Source organism: Macaca mulatta, chromosome X, assembly GCF_049350105.2.
Source record: "Macaca mulatta isolate MMU2019108-1 chromosome X, T2T-MMU8v2.0, whole genome shotgun sequence".
Classification (NCBI taxonomy): Eukaryota; Metazoa; Chordata; class Mammalia; order Primates; family Cercopithecidae; genus Macaca; species Macaca mulatta.
In genome coordinates this window covers 1,746,539-1,768,490 of record NC_133426.1, presented here as the reverse complement: position 1 = coordinate 1,768,490, position 21,952 = coordinate 1,746,539, and the positions used below count along the sequence as shown (strand labels likewise).

At 50.5% G+C, this 21,952-nt stretch overlaps 1 protein-coding gene across 1 annotated transcript in view; it reads left to right on the top strand.

Annotated features, from left to right (window-relative positions):
• The window catches only part of LOC106996625 (polyprenol dehydrogenase), a 328,740-nt gene extending 308,631 nt beyond the window's left edge, over nt 1-20,109 (top strand). Inside the window, exons 6-7 of the mRNA XM_028842026.2 lie at nt 1,321-1,528; nt 19,640-20,109. Of these exons, the coding sequence (XP_028697859.1) occupies nt 1,321-1,528; nt 19,640-19,828 (397 nt within the window). The 3' untranslated portion in view covers nt 19,829-20,109. The remainder of the gene's footprint in view (nt 1-1,320; nt 1,529-19,639) is intronic.
• The last annotated feature ends 1,843 nt before the right edge of the window (nt 20,110-21,952 follow it).

Genomic DNA, 21,952 nt, shown 5'->3' with positions numbered 1-21,952 from the left:
ATTTAAAAGAACTATGAGGCCAATTCTAAGGCCAATGATGTATTCCTAACATTAAATTCTAAAAGGAGTCTATAATGGTTGTGTGCCTTCAAGGGACATTATGTAACAACACAAATAACATCTCTTTAAAAAGTGTTTCTAAGGCATCAAGAGAAAAAGTGGAACATATTTACAGGAGCAAAGCTGGAAACATCCAGTTTTCTCTGTGTCTGATGATTGGGGTTACCGGAGAGGGGAGAGGCACGTTTCTCACTTTACCACAGTTATCTGATCGATTTTTATCACTATGTCCTTGATACTAAAACATTTCTCTAAACTGCTTGAACCAAGGTGCAAAGAGTTTAACGCGTGCTTAGTACACTGCAGAGCTTGCAATAGATGTGAGGGAAATTCTTGATAGCTTGGTAAGTTTGCCAAATTGCTCTTATGGATGTCTTTTATGATTTGAGACTCAAGAAGACCACGTGTGGCCAGGCGCGGTGGCTCACGCTTGTCGTCCCAGCACTTTGGGAGGCCAAGGCGGGTGGATCACCCGAGGTCAGGAGTTCAAGACCAGCCTGGCCAACATGGTGAAACCCCATCTCTAGTAAAAATACAAAAAATTAGCCGGGTTTGGTGACGGGAGCCTGTCATCCCAGCTACTCTGGAGGCTGAGGCACGCGATTCGCTTGAACCCGGAAGGCGGAGGTTGTGCCACTGTACTCCAGCCTGGGTGACAGAATGAGAATCTGTCTCAAAAAAACAAAAAAAAAAACAAGACCGCATGGAAAGCCAGGTGCAGTGGCTCCTGCCTGTAATCCCAGCACTTTGGGAGGCTGAAGCAGGTGAATAACTTGAGGTCAGGAGTTTGAGACCAGCGTGGTCAATATGGTAAAACTCCAGTCTTTACTGAAAATCCAGAACATTAGCAGAGTGTGGTGGCAGGTGCCTGTAGTCCCAGCTACTGGAGAGGCTGAGGCAGGAGAAGTGCTTGAACCGGACAGGTGTAGGTTGCAGTGAGCCAAGATTGCACCACTGCACTCCAGCCTGGGCGACAGAGTGAGACTCTGTCTCAAAAAAAGTTAAATAAAAATAAAAAATTAGTAACGTAATTTAACGTGTCTGACCCCAATACAATTAAGGGATGAGTCTGTAATACGAAGGTGAACTAGAACAATCCGCACGCATTGGAAAACTGGCCAAGAGATGGCATGATCACACGTGGGTCCAGGGGAGGTGGCTGCCTATCGATGTGGCCACTGGCACAGATGCTGCGCGGATGAGGCCCTTAGGCAGGAATATACCGTCAGCCTCTGACACCTTCTCCTGCTTGCCCCGCAGTGCCTGCTACTCAGCCCACGCAGCGTACGCCCAGAGCAAGCTGGCCCTCGTCCTGTTCACCTACCACCTCCAGCGGCTGCTGGCGGCTGAGGGAAGCCACGTGACCGCCAACGTGGTGGACCCTGGGGTGGTCCACACGGACCTCTACCAGCACGTGTTCTGGGGCACCCGTCTGGTAATGAAGCTTTTCAGCTGGTTGCTTTTCAAGGTAAGCCCCTTCTGCTTCTCTGATTCATGGCTACACGTGAAGATGCTGCGGGAAAGGGGGTCCCAATCCAGACCCCAAGGGAAGGTTCTTGGATCTCGTGCAAGAAAGAATTCAGGAGGAGTCTGCGGTGCACAGCGAAAGCAAGTTTATTGAGAAAGTAGAGGAATAAAGAATGGCTGCTCCGTAGACAGACCAGCCCTGAGGGTTGCTGGTGGCCCATTTTTATGGTTATTTCTTGATGATACGCTAAACAAGGGATGGATTATTCATGCCTCCCCTTTTTAGACCATACAGGGTAGCTTTCTGATGTTGCCGTGGCATTTGTAAGTGTCATGGTGCTGGTGGGAGTGTAGCAGTGAGGACAACCAGAGGTCACTCTCGTCTCCATTTTGCTTTTTGTGGGTTCTGGCCGACTTCTTTACTGCAACCTGTTGTATCAGCAAGGTCTTTCTGACCTGTACCTTGTACCGACCTCTTATCTCATCCTGCGACTTGGAATGCCTTAACCGTCTGGGAATGCAGCCCAGTAGGTCTCCGCCTCATTTCACCCAGCCCCCATTCAAGATGGAGTCACTGTGGTTCACACACCTCTGACACAGCCACTTCCAGGCCGCGTGTGCGGTGTTGGGGGCTCGCATTTGGTGATGTGTTTGTACATTCTCACCCCAAAGCCTTGGTTGCCTGCGAGCTCGGTGGGTGACGCTGTGTAGCTGTGTAGCGTAGGGAAGGGAAAGGCCAAGGGAAAAACATCCCCCTTTGCATTTTGAAGGTTGGCTGAAAAATCAACGCCCAAAATACAGTTTCCCTTATTGAAAGATGAATAAAGGAAATGACAGGCAAGTGTATTCTCATACATGGAGGAGAATGTCAGAGGAACTGCCCCGTTGCAGAAGGGGGTACACATGCTTTTGTCCTCTTCTCCTTAGGGGAAAGGGAGTGGGGGATTGGGGGGGAATTTAGGGAACAGCAAATGATTTTTAAGGGAAGTCAATGGGTTTGAGCATGTACAGTGGCCCAAAAACAGATCATGTGTTTTGTTGTTGTTGTTTGTTTGCTTGTTTTTTTTTTTTTGAGATGGAGTTTCGTGCTTTGTTGCCCAGACTGGAGTGCGGTGGCACGACCTCTGCCCAGTGCAGCCTCCGCCTCCCGGGTTCAAGCGATTCTCCTGCCTCAGCCTCCGGAGTAGCTGGGATTACAGGCGTGAACCCCCACAGCCGGCTAATTTTGTATTTTTAGTAGAGATGGGGTTTCGCCATGTTGGCCAGGCTGGTCTTGAACTCCTGACCTCATGATCCGCCCGCCTCGGCCTCCCAAAGTGCTGGGATGACAGGCCTGAGCCACCGCGCCCGGCCTCAGATAATGGTTTATGACGAGTCTGTCCAGGGACAGAGGCTGTTGAGCCCGCAGAACAGACAGTGGTTTATGAGAAATCTCTGCAGGGCTGTTGGCAGACGTCAGTCTTTCCTCCCGCGATGTGGGTTCAGAAACTCAGGGAAGGGGCCAGTGGTCATTTTTCTTCTTTGGCGGGTCCGGACTTCAGGGAATTTCAGAGAACAATTTCATCCTGTGCATCGGGAGACACAGAGGACCCAGGACGGGGAGGTCAGAGAGATCTTGAGGCGTCTTCAGTTCCGCAGGATAAAGCCCCGTACTTTGGGGTATTGGTTTTTAAGATCCAGCCACTGAATGGTCCCACGTTTCTGCAATGATCTGTGTTGTTGTGATGCGTTATCTTCTTAAGCACTGCAGGATTTCATGCCCCAGCCATTCCCTTGAGTTTTTTTCTCTGTCTGTTTGTTTGAGATGGAATCTCTCTGTCGCCCAGGCTGGAGTGCCGTGGTATGATCTCGGCTCACAGCAACCTCCGCCTCCTGGGTTCAAGCAATTCTCCTACCTCAGCCTCCTGAGTAGCTGGGACTACAGGTGTGCACCACCACGCCTGGCTAGTTTTTGTATTTTTAGTAAAGACAGGGTTTCACCATGTTGGCCAGGCAGGTCTCGAACTCCTGACCTGCCTCAAGTAATCTGCCCGCCTTGGTCTCCCGAAGTGCTGGGATGACAGAAGTGAGCGACCGTGCCTGTCCCCCTTGAGGTCTTTTGCAGTGATATGTGTCTGGGAGCTATAGATTTACTTTCTTTCCTGTCTATCTCAAGTTGGGATTCTAAAGTTTTAATGATTTGTTTACAAAACAAAGAAAGAACCTCGAGAAGCTTTTCTGTTTTTCCTATTACCTTGCAGAATCGTCTAATTAGCATTTTTTAAAAGCACCTGCTTTTGAAACACTGCCACGATTCGCCTTCAAAACCGCGTGGGTTGAGGAATTTTCAGAAGAGCGATTCTAACTCAGCTTTCAAAATTCCTGGGGCGTCTATTGCTTTGTTGAAGTTTTCCACCTCTTTCTGAGTCAGTTTAGACAGCTTTTCCCTTAGATAATTGTCTGTTTCGTCAAGTTTTGGAATTAATGCTTGGTTACAAATTTCCTTTTCTCCCTCTTGGACTCCTGGCATTGCTCTTCGTTTCATCTGAAAGTCTCTCATGAAATGAGCTGCGCTCCTCCATCGCACACGTTTTCGGGGGATTAATTCCTTCCCTTATTTTGCAGTTTGCTTTCTTATCAATTCTTCTTCGAATCTCTAATTCCTCAAGCAATGGAATTTCTTTTTTTCTTTTTCCTTTTTTTTGTTTTTTGAGACAGAGTCTCGCTGTGTCACCCAGGCTGGCGTGCAGTGGCGTGATCTCGGCTCACTGCAACCTCCGCCTCCCGGGTTCAAGTGATTCTCCTGCCTCAGCCTCCCCAGTAGCTGGGATTACAGGTGCCCGCCACCATGCCTGGCTAAGTGTTGTATTTTTAGTAGGGATGGGGTTGCACCATGTTGCCCAGGCTGGTCTCGAACTCCTGACCTCAGGTGATCCACCCGCCTCGGCCTCCCTACGTGCTGGGATGACAGTCGTGAGCCACTGCGCCCAACTGTACTGCCCTTATTTTGCAGTTTGCTTTCTTATCCATTGTTCTTTGCATCTCTAGTTCCTCAAGCAAAGGAATTTCAAAATATTAGTTACTGTATTAAGCACTAAGTTTTTGCTAGCGAGACACCACAATTTGGATACATTCCATGCTTATAAAACCCCCATGAATCCCTCAGAGTGACTTTGGTATCCAAGGAGAACATTTGCTGTTTTTCTCTTTTTAAATTTTTTTTTTTTTTTTTTTTTTTTTTGAGACGGAGTCTGCCTCTGTGGCCCAGGCTGGAGTGCAGTGGCACGATCTTGGCTCACTGCAAGCTCTGCCTCCCGGGTTCACGCCATTCTCCTGCCTCAGCTTCCCGAGTACCTGGGACCACAGGTGCCCACCACCACGCCTGGCTAATTTTGTGTGTGTGTGTGTGTGTGTGTATTTTTAGTAGAGACAGGGTTTCACCGTGTTAGCCAGGATGGTCTCGATCTGCTGACCTCGTGATCCGCCCTCCTCGGCCTCCCAGAGTGCTGGGATTACAGGCATGCGCCACCGCGCCCGGCCTCTTTTAAATTTTTTAGTGACCAGGTCTTGCTCTGTTACCCTGGCTGCAGTGCATTTTTTTTTTTTTGTAGAGACGGAATGTTGCTATTCACCCAGGGTGGTCTTGTGCACTGGGATTATGATACAATGCCTGGCGGCAGCCTTGAAATCCTGGCCTCAGGTGATTCTCCTACCTCTGCCTCCCAGAGTGCTGGGATGACAGGATGAGCCACCGTGGCTGGCCTTTTTTTTTTTTCCGTAAATATTTAACAAGCAAAGTGGAACTTTAGCCACATGAATCATTCTTTAATCCTTTGATCATCATCTGCACATTTCGATTAAAAATAACCACGGGGCGTTGCTTGAGTCACACTCTGCCTTTGTATAAGAGACAACATGATGGAAACTTTAAAATTCTAGAGTAGAAGAAATATGCATTAGCCTGACAATGAAATTAAAATAATCTAAGAATTTTGAAGAAAAGGCTATCCAGCAGCAGTAGCTTGATGCTGCCTTTATAATGCTAATTCTGTATTGCTGTATATGTATTATTTACTAGTGCGTATGCATGCACGCATTGTATATTTAGACTTGGAAGATCAGCTGGGTGCCGTGTCTCATGCCTGTAATCCCAGCACTTTGGGAGGTCAAGCTGGGCAGATTACTTGAGGTCAAAAGTTCAAGACCAGCCTGGCAAACATAGTGAAACACCATCTCTATTAAAAAATACAAAAAAATGAGCCAAGCGTCGTGGTGCGTGCCTGTCATCCAAGCTACTTGGGAGGCTGAGGCAGGAGAATTGCCTGAACCCAGGAGGCGGAGGTTGCAGTGAGCTGAGATTGCACCACTGCACTCCAGCCTGAAACTCCATCTCAAAAAAAAAAAACAAACCAAGAAAGACAAACGTTGCAGGACCTGCCCAGTGGTCCCTGGAGAGAATCTGTGTGACGTACATATCTCTGTGATGTTTCATATCATCTGAGGGCATAGTTGTGTGTCACTCTGAAGCCGCTGTCCTCTGTGTCATCAGAACACATGGACTCGATTCCAGTTTCACAGCCACTCACCTGGGCGACCAGTTACTACCTGGAGAAAAACCAGGAGGTTGGTTGGTTGGTTTTTGAGACAGGATCTCACCTTGTCCCCCAGGCTGGAGTGCAGTGGCACAATGACAGCTCATGGCAGCCTCGACCTGCTGGACTCAAACAATCATGCCACCTCCACCTCCTGAGTAGCTGGGACTACAGGAATGCACCACCACACCTGGCTAATTTTTTAAACATTTTTCGGTAGAGCCAGGGTCTTGCTACGTTGCTCAGCCTGGTCTCCAGTTCCTGGCCCCCAGCGATCCTTCTGCTGTGGCCTCCCCAAGCACTGGGATTATGGTTTGTGCGTTTATAAAGACGAGGGGTTTGATTTGTCCGGTATACAGATGCACCAGGCCATTCCTCATGCTGAGACATGCGGATGGTCTCAGCCTCGGTAGGAGAGTAGCTTATTAATCTTTCAGAGGGCATGTGTGCTCTTCAGACCTCTAGGAAGCTCCTCACAGCTTCATCAGTGAAACTCAGTAACCCCCTACAATGTAGGCCCCTCCGAGGGAGTCAGTGAACGTGACTGTTACCTCTCTTCCCACCCTCATTGTCTTAAGATCAATGGGTGTTACAAAAAAGAGCTATCGGCCACCGGGTTCCTGTGGTGACTCATGCCTGTAGTCCCAACACTTGGGGAGGCCAAAGCAGGTGGATCGCCTGAGGGCAGGAGTTTGAGACCAGCCTAACCAACATGGAGAAACCCCGTCTCTACTAGAAATACAAAAATTAGCCAGGTGCAGTGGCAGACACCTGTAATCCCAGCTACTTGGGAGGCTGAGACAGGAGAATCGCTTGAACCCAGGGGCGGAGATTGTGGTGAGCCGAGATCATGCCACTGCACTCCAGCCTGGGCAACAAGAGCGAAACTCCACCTCAAAAAAAAAAAAAAAAAAAAAAGCTATTGTAAATGCTGAGTGTATCAGCTCCACCGTACAGGACATCCTGACCACTTTGAAATCGTGTGATCAGGCCTGCCATCAACATGCACAAATTTGCAGTGTAGACTGTGCCCACTTCACCATGAAGCAGACCACTTGTATCATTGCTTGTCTTAAGCATGTGTTTGCATCCACCGTGCAGTCTAATGAAAATGTGTCTTGGGGTTGATTGGAACTTGGATTGACGTGCCGAGAGGGTGACGGGTTAATGAATCAAGTCAAGGATGCAGGTACTGGGAATTGTTTTTTATTTTTTTATTTTTTAAGATGGAGCTTTGCTCTGTTGCCCAGGCTGGAGTGCAGCGGTGCGATCTTGGCTCACTGCAAACTCCGCCTGCTGGGTTCAAGCAATTCTGCCTCAGCCTTCTGAGTAGCTGGGACCTCAGGTGCGTCCCACCATGCCTGGCAATTTTTATATTTTTAGTAGAGACAGGGTTTCAGTAGGTTTCAATGTGACCTCGAACTCACAGTCTCAAGTGAGCCACCTGCCTCAGCCTGCCAAAGTGCTGAGATTACAGGCATGAGACACCATACCCAGCCCCCCAATTTCTTTTTTTTTTTTAAATAAACAAATCTAACCACCCTAGCTGGACCTTCTGTTTCACCTGGGGACTGTCCCTGACTACAGTCTCCACTGCGGCAAATCCCCATATAGTAATCACTCATACAATTCACTTCCAGTCCCCCGTGCTCCACTGAAAATGCCCCAGGTGGCCGGGCGTGGTGGCTCACGCCTGTAATCCCAGTGCTTTGGGAGGCCGAGGCGGGTGGATCACCTGAGATCAGAAGTTGAAGACCAGCCTGGCCAACGTGGTAAAACCCCATCTCTACTAAAAATACAAAAATTAGCCGGGTGTGGTGGCGGGCGTCTGTCATCCCAGCTACTCGGGAGGCTGAGGCAGGAGAATCACTTGAACCCGGGAGCAGGAGGTTGCAGTGAGCCGAGATTGTACCACTGCGCTCCAGCCTGGGTGACAAGAGCGAAACTCCACCTCAGAAAAAAAAAGAAAAAAAAGAGAGGAAAAAAAGAAATTGCTCCAGGTGGAACCACCAGGGACTTCACCCCTTCCCTCCAACGTGCAAGCCTCGGCCCTGGTTGTTTCCTCCTCCACGCGTGCCCTTCCCCCAGGTATCCAGTCCCTCTCCTTCACTTCCTTCAGGCCTGTGCCAAAACCTCCGAACACAGGGCTTCGCCTGGGTGCTTGCTTTTCCCTTCACAAGGCTTTGTTTATCTTCATGGCTCCTCTCACCAACTGGCTGGTGTATTTATTGATTCCCTTATTTATTGTAAACTGAAGGAGTACGGGTACAGGTTTCTTTCTTTCTTTTTTTGAGATGCTCTGTTGCCTAGGCTGGAGTGCAGTGGCACGGTTTTGGCTCACTGCAACCCCTGCCCCCCGGGTTCAAGCGATTCTACTGCCTCAGCCCCCCGAGTAGCTGGGATTACAGGCATGTCCCACTATGCCCAGCTAATTTTCATATTTTTAATAGAGATGGGATTTCACCATGTTGGCCAGGATGGTCTTGATCTCTTGACGTCGTGATCCGCCTGCCTTGGCCTCCCAAAGTGCTGGGATGACAGGCATGAGCCACTGTGCCCTGCCTGGCCTGGCTTGTGTATTTATTGATTTGCTTATTTATTATAAATTCAAGGAATACAGGTGCAGATTTCTTGCATGGAGACATTGCACAGCGGAAGTCCGGGTTTCTGGTGAACCCATCACCCCAGCAGTGAATACTATACCCGCAGGTGATTTTTTTCATGCTCCACCTCCTGCCAGCCTCCCGCCTTTCCAGGTCCTCATTGTCAGTCCATTCTCTGTGTCCGTGTAGACCCCACTGGTGAAGTCTCACTTGAAAGTCAGACAAGTGAGAACATGGCAGGATGGGCATTTGGCTTTCGGTGTCTGAGTAGTTGGTTAGGACAACGGCCTGCTTCTCACACGGAAGCTCTGTTTCCACTAAAATACAGCTTCCAATTTCCCTGCTGTTCCTCACTCCGAGCAGCACCATTCTGCTTTCTGTCCTGATGAGTCTGAGTACTGAAGGGACCTGAGAAAGTGGAAACAGGCCGGGTGTGGTGGCTCACGCCTGTCATCCAGCACTTTGGGAGACGGAGGCAGGTGTATCACCTGAGGTCACGAGTGCAAGACCAGCCTGACCAATATGGTAGAACCCCGTCTCTACTAAAAAATACAAAAATGAGCTCAGCGTGATGGCATACGCCTGTAGTCCTAGCTACTCGAGAGGCTGAGGCAGGAGAATGGCTTGAAGCCAGGAGGTGAAGGCTGCAGTGAGCCGAGATTGTACCACTGCACTCCAGCCTGGGCGACAGAGCGAGACTCTGTCTCAAAAAATAAAAATAAAAAGTAAAATAATAAAATGAAAAGTGGAAACACGCAGTATTTGTCCATGTCACTGCAAAAGACATGATTTCCTTCTTTGATATGACTGCATCATATTCCACGGTGTGAATATACTATACTGTACTGTTTTTTATCTTAGCCCGTCCTCTGCTGGCAGACACTTAGGGGGATTGCATATCTTTGCTGTTCTCAATACTGCTGCAGAAAACCTACAACAGCTGTGTGTGTGGATCAGGGCTCTGTGCCCGGATCAGGGCTGTGTGCGTGGATCAGGGCTCTGTGCCTGGATCAGGGCTGTGTGCGTGGATCAGGGCTCTGTGCGTGGATCAGGGCTCTGTGCCTGGATCAGGACTGTGTGTGTGGATCAGGGTTCTGTGCCTGGATCAGGGCTCTGTGCCTGGATCAGGGCTGTGTGCGTGGATCAGGGCTCTGTGCCTGGATCAGGGCTCTGTGCCTGGATCAGGGCTGTGTGCGTGGATCAGGGCTCTGTGCCTGGATCAGGGCTCTGTGCCTGGATCAGGACTATGTGCCTGGATCAGGACTGTGTGCGTGGATCAGGGCTCTGTGCCTGGATCAGGACTGTGTGCGTGGATCAGGGCTCTGTGCCTGGATCAGGACTGTGTGCGTGGATCAGGGCTCTGTGCCTGGATCAGGACTATGTATGGGGATCAGGGCTCTGTGCCTGGATCAGGACTGTGCGTGGATCAGGACTGTGTGCGTGGATCAGGGCTCTGTGCCTGGATCAGGACTGTGTGCGTGGATCAGGGCTCTGTGCCTGGATCAGGACTATGTATGTGGATCAGGGCTCTGTGCCTGGATCAGGACTGTGCGTGGATCAGGACTGTGTGCGTGGATCAGGGCTCTGTGCCTGGATCAGGACTGTGTGCGTGGATCAGGGCTCTGTGCCTGGATCTGGGCTGTGTACGTGGATCAGGGCTCTGTGCCTGGATCAGGGCTGTGTGCGTGGATCAGGGCTCTGTGCCTGGATCAGGACTGTGTGCGTGGATCAGGGCTCTGTGCCTGGATCAGGACTGTGTGCGTGGATCAGGGCTCTGTGCCTGGATCAGGACTATGTGCGTGGATCAGGGCTCTGTGCCTGGATCAGGACTATGTATGTGGATCAGGGCTCTGTGCCTGGATCAGGACTATGTGCGTGGATCAGGGCTCTGTGCCTGGATCAGGACTATGTGCGTGGATCAGGGCTCTGTGCGTGGATCAGGACTATGTTCATGGATCAGGGCTGTGTGTGTGGATCCCGGCTGTGTGCATGAATGAAGGCAGGGAGGGAGATATTGAATGCATGTGCATGGATCAGGGCTGTGTGCATGGATCATGGTTGTGTGCATGAATCAGGGCTGTGTGTATGGACTAGGGCTCTGTGCCTGGAAGGCAGGGAGGCATTTGTGTGGGTCTAGCTGTGTTCATGGATCAGGGCTGTGTGTGCATGGATCAGGGCTGTGTGCATGGATGAAGGCAGGGAGGGAGGTGCTGAATGCATATGTGTGGGTCCAGCTGTGTGCATGGATCAGGGCTGTGTGCATGCATCATGGTTGTGTGCATGGATCAGGGCTGTGTGCATGGATCAGGGCTGTGTGCATGGATCTGGGCTGTGTGCATGGATCAAGGCTGTGTGCATGGATGAAGGTAGGGAGGCAGATGCTGAATGCATGTGTATGGAGCCAGCTGTGTGCATGGATCAGGGCTGTGTGCATGGGTGAAGGTAGGGACAGAGATGCTGACTGCATGTATGTGGGCCTAGCTGTGTGCATGGATCAGGGCTGTGTGCATGGATCAAGGCTGTGTGCATGGATGAAGGTAGGGCGGCAGATGCTGAATGCATGTGTATGGAGCCAGCTGTGTGCCTGGGTGAAGGCAGGGAGGGACATATTGAATGCACGTGCATGGATCCAGCTGTGTGCATGGATCAGGGCTGTGTGCATGGATCAGGGCTGTGTGCATGGGTGAAGGCAGGGACGGAGATGCTGAATGCACGTGCATGGAGCCAGCTGTGTGCATGGATCAGGGCTCATCATACCAAAGCAGAGAAAGAAGGGAGATGATGAGGGAGGGGTCTCTGGAAGAATCAGCCTGTGGCTATTTCCTGCAACAGCTCCCTTCTCCTCTCCTTCCCTGCTATGCCTCTCATTTTTCTAATTTGTTAATTCTGGATAATAATATCACGTAATATTGTTGTGAACATTGCTGACAGAATATGTGGGAAACCATTTTCTCAACTGTAAAGCGCTGTGTAATTATGTAATTATAAGCCATTCATTCCTCTCTCTGACTATATTGCTTGTGGCTCTATTTAGTACCCTTGAAACTCTATCTTCTCTTCTATTTTGTGTGTGTTTCATCTTTTTTTTTTTTTTTTTTCCTGCACTTGTGCCTCACCCTCCACCCACTGCCCATGCCTATTGGAAGCTCCCAGGCGGCAGGGGTTATTTCTAAAGCTGTCTTCCTTTGCCCCAAGAGCGGGCAAAATATGGGTGAGCATTTACTAAGCATTCATTGGACTGAATGAAGTTGGAGTGGCTTCTGTAGCTTGGAGCTCCAGCAGTCCCCAGGACTGAAGAGGGGCTTTATGCAGATTTTACTATAAATGTTGCTGTGCACCATCTCCCCGGCACCCCCGGCGGACGTCTGGGACTTCAAAGATTCCCTTGTATGTGTTAAAAGGGAACACACTGCGTTCTTGGGTTTGGGTTCACATTTATACATCTTCTGTCCTCTTGCCAGTCTCTAAAGATTGTCATTTTTAAAAAAAAGCTGTAGATAAAACGGGATGTGTTGTTTAAGCCACAGGGAGCATGATTTACAGGACCGTGTTGTGTATTCAGAAGGCAACTTTCATTTCCCTGCACAAGGCGCCACCAAGGAAGGCCACTTCATCATTCTGAGAGTGTGTGGAAGACAGCGCCGGTCAGCCACAGCTGCCCAGGGGCAGATAATTAAATTCTGCCACCAAGCCGCAGTTCCTTGCTCTATACGGGAGGGCGGCCAGATAGGACGTGTTTTAGTCTTTGTCGGCCACCTCTAGTCTCTTTGGCATCTTCCTTCCTTCCCTCCCTCCCTTCCTCCCTCCCTTCCTCCCTCCCTTCCTCCCTCCCTCCCTCCCTTCCTCCCTTCCTCCCTCCCTTCCTCCCTTCCTCCCTCCCTCCCTCCATTCCTCCCTCCCTTCCTCCCTCCCTTCCTCCCTCCCTTCCTCCCTCCCTCCCTCCCTTCCTCCCTTCCTCCCTTCCTCCCTCCCTTCCTCCCTCCCTCCCTCCCTTCCTCCCTTCCTTCCTCCCTTCCTCCCTTCCTCCCTCCCTCCCTCCATTCCTCCCTCCCTTCCTCCCTCCCTTCCTCCCTCCCTTCCTTCCTCCCTCCCTCCCTCCCTCCCTCCCTCCCTCCCTCCCTTCCTCCCTTCCTCCTTTCCTCCCTCCCTCCCTTCCTTCCTCCCTCCCTCCCTCCCTTCCTCCTTTCCTCCCTCCCTCCCTCCCTCCCTCCCTCCCTCCCTTCCTCCCTTCCTCCCTCCCTCCCTTCCTCCCTCCCTCCCTCCCTCCCTTCCTTCCTTCCTTCCTCCCTCCCTCCCTCCCTTCCTCCCTTCCTTCCTCCCCTCCTTCTTTCCCTCCTTCCCTCCCTCCCTCCTTCCCTCCCTCCCTCCCTTCCTCCCTCCCTCCCTTCCTTTCTCCCTCCCTCCCTTCCTCCCTCCCTTCCTCCCTCCCTTCCTCCCTCCCTCCCTTCCTTCCTCCCTTCCTCCCTTCCTCCCTCCCTCCCTCCATTCCTCCCTCCCTTCCTCCCTCCCTTCCTCCCTCCCTCCCTTCCTCCCTCCCTCCCTTCCTTCCTCCCTTCCTCCCTTCCTCCCTTCCTCCCTCCCTTCCTCCCTCCCTTCCTCCCTCCCTTCCTCCCTCCCTTCCTTTCTCCCTTTCTCCCTTCCTCCCTCCCTCCCTTCCTTCCTCCCTCCCTTCCTCCCTCCCTTCCTCCCTTCCTCCCTCCCTTCCTCCCTCCCTTCCTCCCTTCCTTCCTCCCTTCCTCCCTCCCTTCCTCCCTCCCTCCCTCCCTTCCTCCCTCCCTTCCTCCCTTCCTTCCTCCCTCCCTCCCTCCCTCCCTTCCTCCCTCCCTCCCTCCCTCCCTCCCTTCCTCCCTCCCTCCCTCCCTCCCTTTCTTCCTTCCTCCCTGCCTCCCTTCCTCCCTTCCTCCCTGCCTCCCTCCCTCTCTCCCTCTCTCCCTCCCTCCCTCTCTCCCTCTCTCCCTCCCTCCTTCCTCCCTCCCTCCCTTCCTCCCTTCCTCCCTCCCTCCCTCCCTCTCTCCCTCCCTCCTTCCTTCCTCCCTTCCTCCCTCCCTCCCTCCCTCCCTCCCTCCCTCCCTCCCTTCCTTCCTTCCTTCCTTCCTTCCTTCCTTCCTTCCTCTATTCCTTCCCTCCTTCCTTCCCTCCTTCCCTCCCTCCCTCCCTCCTTCCTTCCTTCCTCCCTTCCTTCCTCCCCTTCTTCTTTCCCTCCTTCTTTCCCTCCTTCCTTCCTTCCTTCCTTCCTTCCTTCCTTCCTTCCTCCCTCCCTTCCTCCCTCCCTCCCTTCCTTCCTCCCTTCCTCCCTCCCTTCCTCCCTCCCTCCCTCCCTTCCTCCCTTCCTTCCTTCCTCCCTCCCTCCCTCCCTCCCTCCCTTCCTTTCTCCCTTCCTCCCTTCCTCCCTCCCTTCCTCCCTCCCTCCCTCCTTCCTTCCTTCCTCCCTCCCTCCCTCCCTCCCTCCCTCCCTCCCTCCCTCCCTCCTTCCTTCCTTCCTCCCTCCCTCCCTCCCTCCCTCCTTCCTTCCTTCCTCCCTCCCTCCCTCCTTCCTTCCTTCCTCCCTCCCTCCCTCCTTCCCTCCTTTCCTCCTTTCCTCCTTCCCTCCTTTCCTCCTTCCTTCCTTCCTTCCTTCCCACTTTAGGAATCTAAAACCATTCTTAGGTAGTAGCCTGTACAGAAACAGGTCCAGGCTGAATTTCACCCGTGGTGTAGAGTTTGCAGAGTTGCATAAGCAGCCGGAATGAGTGGGGTTCCCCGCGTGGTCTCTGAGCTCAGCAGCGTCTGGGAGCTGGTTAGAAATGCAGAGTCTTGGGTCAGGCACGGTGGCTCATGCCTGTCATCCCAGCACTTTTGGAGGCAGACGCGGGTGAATCATGAGGTCAGGAGTTCAAAACCAGCCTGGCCGACTTGGTGAAATCCCATCTGTACTAAAAATACAAAAAATTAGCTGGGCGTAGTGGCGGGCGCCTGTAATCCCAGCCACTCGGGAGGTTGAGGCAGGAGAATTGCTTGAACTCGGGAGGCGGAGGTTGCAACGAGCCAAGATCATGCCATTACTCCAGCCCTGGCGACAGAGTGAGACTCCATCTAAAAAAGAAAAAAAAAAATGCAGATTCTTGGGCCTCCTAAGACCCGCCGAGTCAGAAATATCAGGGGTGCACTTGTTTTTACAAGCTCTCGGGCTGATTCTCTTGAGTGCTAAGCGTGAGGACCCCTGACCCCAGGACTGCAGGAGATTGAGCCCCAGCTTTGGGGCTGTGGACAATAGAAGATAGTGCTTGGTAATTCCATCTGAATCCTGAAGGAAGTTCTGTTGCTTTCGTTGTTGTTGTTATTAAAACAAGTGGATAAAAATTCACTCAGGAATCCCCCAGCCTCACACAAGTGAACAAGAGTGAGTTCGATTCAGAGGAAGACTTTGAGAAACAGAAGAGTAGAGTGTGAAAATTATCTAGTTTTTTTTTAGGAAAGCCTGGATTATACTGTAAATGGATAATAGAGGGGGCAGAGAGGGGGAAGAGGAGGAAGGGAAGGGAGAGAGAGAAAAAGGAGGAAGAGGAGGAGGAAAAGGAGAAAAAATAAAAGGAGGAAAATAAGGAGGAGAGGAAGAGAGAGAGGGATAGAAAGAGAAAAAGGAGGAGGAGAAGGAAGAAGTGAAGGAGGAGAAGATGGAGGAGGAAAAAGGAGTAAAGAGAGAAAAGGGAAGAAGGGGAGAAAGAAAAGGAGGAAGAAGAGAAGGAGGAGAGAGAAGAGGAAGGAAGAGAGAGAGAAAGAGGAAAAGAAGATGATACGGGGAAGAAAGAAGAGGAGGAAGAGGAAGTGGAAGAGAAGGAGAAGATGGAGGAGGAAGAAGAGGGAGAAAATGATGAGAAAGAGGAGGAAGAAAGGAAGAGGAAGGGAGAGGGATAGAGAGAAAAGCAGGAGGAGGATAAGGGAGAAAGGAGGAAGAGGTGAGGGGAGGAAGAGAAGATGAAGGAGGAGAAAAAAGAGAAAGAGGAATAGAGAAAAGGCAAGAAGAGGAGAAAAGAGAAAAAAGGAAGAAGAGAAGGCAGAGAAGAGAAAGGGAGAGAGAGAGAGGGGAAAAGGAGGATAAGGGGGAAAAGGAAAAAGTAGAAGATGAAGGAGGAGGAAGAAGAGAGAGAAAAGGAGAAATAAAGGAGGAAGAGGAAGGGAGAGAGAGGGGGATAGAGAGAAAAACAGGAGGAGGATAAGGGGGAAAAGAGGAGGAGGAAGAAGTGAAAGAGGAGGAGGAGAAGATGGAGGAGGAAGAAGAGAGGAATAGAGAGAGAAAAAGAGAGAGAGAAAAAGGAAGAGGAAGCGAAGGAGGAAGAAGAAGGGCATAAGAGAGAGGGAGGGAAAGAGGGAGGTTGAGGTTCTCTGGGGCTCAGAGGTTATGCCACCTGGATCAATTCGACGCACACATGGAACGCCATGGAGGTAACGGAACTGGGAAGGGTCGTTGTGTCCGAGGAGGTGCCATCTCCTTTCCGCAGTATCTGTCTGTGATGGACTCTTCACCCCCCACGCCCTGCTAGCCTCATCCCTAGGAGACATCCTGGGTGATGCCATTCCTACTGCCCTCTGCTCCTGGCAGTGGAGAGTTAGAAAGTTTCCTTGCACACAGCACACGGGACCCACCCCAAGGACAAAGGGAAGCCCTGTGTGTTTCTCTTCTGCAAAGCCCAGCACGTCTAATACAAGTTAAGTGTGGAGTTCAGAGGGAGCAGCTTTCTGAAGCTCTTTGAACAGTCTCAGGCAAATAGCTCTGCGTGCCCTGGATGCTATCTGGAGAACAGGAGCTCTAATAAAAAGCAAATCGTGGCTTGAATGACACGAAAGGGATTTGCTATTTCAAATTCACAATGTCTGCCTTATCTTAGAAATCAGAATTCTCAGAGTCACCCCAGATATTTGGTCAAATGGGGGCAGAACCAGAATTGGTAAATGCAGCAAAGGCTCTGAGGAATAAATTCCTCCCTCCCTTCCTTCCTCTTATCTTTTTTCTTCCAGTCCTTCCTTTTGCCTCCCTTTTTTCCTTCCTTTCTTCCCTCCTTCCTTCCCTCCTTCCTTCCCTCCCTCCCTCTCTCCCTGCCTCCCTCCCTCCCTGCCTCCCTCCCTCCCTCCCTCCCTCCTTCCCTCCTTCCCTGCCTCCCTTCCTCCCTCCCATCCTTCCCTCCCATCCTTCCTTCTTTCTCTTTGGTTCTTTGTTTCTCTTCTTTCTTTTTTTTGCTTTCTCTCTCCTTCCTTCCTTCCTTCTTTCCTTCTTTGCTTCCTTCCTTCCTTCCTGTTTTTTCTTCTTTTCATCCTTCCATTCCTCCCTTCTTCCCTACTTTCTCCCTTTTTTCTTCCTCCCTCCTTTCTTCTCTGCTGCCTTTCTCTCTCCTTCCTTCCTTCCCTCTTTTCTTTCTTGTTCTCTGCTTCCTTCCTTTCTTACTGCCTCCCTCCCTCTCTCTCTCTCTGTGTCCCTCCTTCCTTCCCTCCTTTTTTGCTTCCTTCTTTCCTTCCTTTATTCCTTTCTCATTTCTTCCTTTCTTCTTCCTCTTTTTCTTTCTTTCTCCTTCTCTTTCTTCCTTCCTTTGATATTTTTTTTTCTTTCTCTGTCTTTCTCCTTCCCTTTCACTCAACCCTTCACTGACCTTTGAATACCCAAAACAAAGGTGCTTTGACCCAGGCCATAGCTGATGACACTGAGTTGTTCCCAGCAGGTGCAGGACTCTGTGCAGACAGGTCCGTCCCCTCCCTCCCTGCCTGGTTCTTAGCACTGCCTGGCATGTACAGATGTGGGTGAGTCACAGTTCCACATGGCTGGGGAGTCCTCATAATCATGGCGGAAGGTGAAGGAGGAGCAAAGGCATGTCTTACATGGCGGCAGGCAACAGAGTGTGTGCAGGGGAACTGCCTTTTATGAAACTATCAGATCTCGTGAGACTTATTCACTATCATGAGAACAGCACGAGAAGACCCACTCCCATGATTCAAGTACCTCCCACTGACTCCCTCCCATGGTACGTGGGAATTATGGGAACTACAGTTTAAGATGAAATCTGGGTGGGGACGCAGCCGGACCATATCAGCCTCCAAATCTCCCGGGACACTTTGGGTTTGCAAAACCTCCGGGCACCCCTAGGTGATTTCCAGACTTGGGAAGTTCTCTAGCTCCATCCATTTCTTTTTAGGCAGCAGAAGAGCAGAGACAAGTCAGTGGGAAACAACGTCAGGAGTCTGGCAGCTCTGTCCCCGCACTGGGGTCCGGCCTTCCTCTTCCCCTTGCTGGGCACCCAGAGGATGGGCTGGTGGGCACACTGGATTCTCTACCATGCCTTTCCCCATCACATTGGCTGCTGAAGTCAAGACCGTGAGGCAGTGAACTGGGAGCAGGAGAATTTCTGAAGTGACTGGGTGTCACAGGCCACCCCACAGAGTCTGTCCTTTTCCTTTTGGGAGGGCGTGTGCCTGAACTCTCACCAGTGCTAGGGTTTGCCATGTGGCCCACGCTTGTCTCGAACTCCTGGACTCAAGCAATCCTCCTTCCTTGGTCTCCCAAGGCACTGGGATTACAGGCATGAGCCACCGCAGTGCTAGGGGCACTGGTGAGAGGTGAGATCAGTTTGGGCGAATGGATCATCACTCCCAGAAAACTAGAGGGGACATGACAAAGGCAGTATCTGGTCTTTATTCCTGGTTCTGTAACAAGGAGGAACTTGTAAAACTCTTGCAATTTCACAAATGCTAGCAACGCCCTGGTTGTACAATGAGGTGACTGTTGGTGCTTCCTAAATGGCTTCAAGATGGGGCTAGCCACCAGAAACACCAACCGTGTCATTAGGGGGTTGGAATTTGGGGCCAGCCTGACCTCTGGGGAAGAAAGAGGGACTGGCGGTTGAATTTGATCATGTGACCAATGACTGAATCAATCATACCTATGCAATGAAACCCCAGTAAAAACTCTGGACATCAAATGTCTCAGTCTGTTTGTGTTGCTGTCACAAAACACCATAGCCCGGGCAGCCTGTAAACAACAGACACTTGTTGCTCACAGTTCTGGAGGCTGGAAGTTCAAGATCAATGCATGGCAGATTCTGTGTCTGGCAGGGACCTACTTCCTGGTTCATAGACCGTGCCCCCACATGGTGGATACGTTCACCAGATTCCCAGAAGCTTCTTATGAGAGATGACCTCCTGAAACATCTTCATTGTGACAGTCAGATGTTAAGAAGGACTGTGTTGGTTCCTGGATTATTGCATCCTAGCTCTGAAGGTTCTCAGGTCCCACAACTTCTAATTCCTCTGAGAATCCTCCGTTTCTTCCATCCCGCTGACCATGACCAAAGGCCAACTCCCACTGTAGAAAACCAGGGTGTGCTGTGTTTCAAGACTATCACCTTCCACTAGGGTAAAATCCCCAGTCTTTGAAAAACCTTTTTCTGCATCTCACGTTCCTTTTTGAACTGTCTTGTTTCCATGAAGCATATGATCACAGCCCATAAATGCCCCAAATCTCCGATGTAGCATGCCTTGCTGAATTGAAACCAACAATCTTTTTGATGTTCTGATGTTTCATCTAATTGCTTAATATTGTTTGTTAAATACAGAGGCCAAGCACTCACTCATCTGCTTCTAGTCAGTGAATAAGCATTTCGGTCCCATAAAGAGTGTGTGAATTAAATACGTACATCAGGGATTTTAATATGCATCTGCCTAGTGAGATGGATTAACCTACCATTGAAATGCAACCCACTTGGGTGCATTATTGTCAGTGCCTGTTATAAAGAAACCCAGCGGCAGAGAAGCTGTGGTTCCGACTGATCACCCAACCTCGCTTTCCGCATACATTTCTCAGTGCAGCTGATGAATATATTCCACCTTTCCCTGCAGCATCCACGTGAGTGCGGAGAATGCTGCTTCCTGCTCAGAAATTTGTCTCATCGTAGCCTTCTTTTCTTCTTCCACCAGACCCCTGATGAAGGAGCGTGGACTTCCATCTACGCAGCGGTCACCCCAGAGCTGGAAGGAGTTGGTGGCCGTTACCTGTACAACGAGAAAGAGGCCAAGTCCCTCCACGTCACCTACAACCAGAAACTGCAGCAGCAGCTCTGGTCTAAGAGTTGTGACATGACTGGGGTCCTTGATGTGACCCTGTGATATCCTGTCTCAGCATAGCCGCTGTCCCTAGAAACACATCGCACCTGTCCGTGGCTTGTGGGTCTGTGAAGACTGCAGTGTTTGAGTTTCTCACACCCACCTGCCCACAGGGCTCTGTCCTCTAGTTTTCAGACAGCTGCCTCAACCTCTGCAGAACTTCAAGAAGCCAAAGAAACATTTTGGGGGATAATCACCCCAGGTGGTCCTCAACCATAAACCTTGTGATTCCAAAGTGCCCAATTATCACAGGTGCCATAAATAATTACATTTTCCAACACAAATGTGCCGTTTTCCTTGCCGCGTTAAGTACAACTGAGTACAAAAGTTCCAAGAGAGATGACCTCCTTTCAGGGGCCGCAATATCCTCTCTGAGACGTAGTGGTGGATGAGGTCTCCTGTTTGATTTTGTTCCTGCACTCACTCATTTTTCCAGAGACCCAGCTGTGATTCATGGATGTCAGACATGGGGAGGTGTGAGCCTTTGCTTGCCACAGCCTGTAGGATCAGTTTCACGTGGGATCAGTTTCGCGTGGCCAGCAGCAGCATCTGGTCAACCTCATTCCAGAGCGGCACGGTCACAAGTGAGGGATGCCACTGTCAAATCCGAGAATGTCAACCACTGAACAGCTATGGATCAAATGGTAGCCCTCAAAAGATATGTTCACGCTCTAACCCTCAGAACGTATACATATTACTTTATTTGGAAAAGAATCTTTGCAGAAAGAATTAAGAGTTTTGAGATGGGTCATTATGGATCATCCCAGTGAACTGAATGCCATCACGAGGGTTCTTATCAGAGACGGGTGGAGGGAGATTTGAGTACAGAAGACAAGTGGTTCATGTGATGATGCAGGCAGAGGCTGGAGTGATGCGGCCACAAGCCAAGCAATGCCTGGAGCCACCAGGAGCTGGGAGAGGCAGGAAGTATTCTCCCTTACACCCCTCAGAGCAATCTTGGCCCTTCTGACACCTTGACTTTAGACTTCTCGTCCCCAGAACAGAGAGAGAATAAATCCTTCTTGTTTTAAGGCTCCAACAAATTGGTAGTTACTTGTTACCACAACCACAGGAAATGTGTACAGCTTCTGATACTTCTGAAAGCCTCACACAGCCAAAGGGTACATCCTTGGTATAGAGGATACACCACCTGGATAATCCAGATGATCTCATTTCAAGACCCTTTACTCAATGACACCTGCCAAGACCCTTTCTGTGAATCAGATCCCATTCACGGATCTTGGTATAGAGGCTCACTCTTACTCACCAGACAGGCAAGGAAGGTTCAATCCTTTGGTGTTAGAGAGATAGGGGTTGGGTTCTCAAATTTCAACATGGAGAAAGGAGTCATTTGCAATGCTTTTGAGAAAGTACTGTGTAGACCCTATGAGCCTGCACTCATTATGTGTGAGACTGATGACCACTGGTTGGCTTATTATCCATTCCCCTAAGTGACAAAATCCCACTGACTATTGAAACCCAACATCAGCTCCTGGCACGCTGGTACCTCTGAATCACAACCAGCTGCAATTCCAGGATGGAGTTCAAACTAATTGCGGGGACATGTGCTTCTGACATGACTGCTAGATCATTCCCAGATGGGTAAGGTTGTCCTGATAAGCAACTTAAATGAAAATAACAAATGTATTGTTTGGCCTCTTTAAAAAAAATCAGTCATCCTCCGGGAATGGGTTTGTCACCACAGATGGTGATTTTCCTTGGTAGATAACCAGGATGCCTGGATTTCTGTTGTTCCTTTACAGAAAACCATGAATTCTATGTCATGGACCCACTAGACAAGGGACCTTCCTTGGTACCAAAGGATAAGAAATGTGGATTTGTTCCCTGGGATATTCATGTTAGATGCTCACTACATCATCGGTGTAAGGTCAGCCGAGAGAAAGGATGAGGAGACCTACAAATCAGGCAAGCAAACTTTACTGAGCTGCTTGGTTGGTCCACCACGGTTAGAGGAGGCAGCCCCCCTTACAGACTACAGCAGGGTTTTATAGGGCCGGAACCAGGTCGGGGTGGGGGAGCTGAGCCGAGGCTGCAGGAGGACTGGGCTGGGGTCGGGAAGCTGAGTAGGGGTTGCAGGTGTCTTGACTGCATCCTGGAGATGTTTTT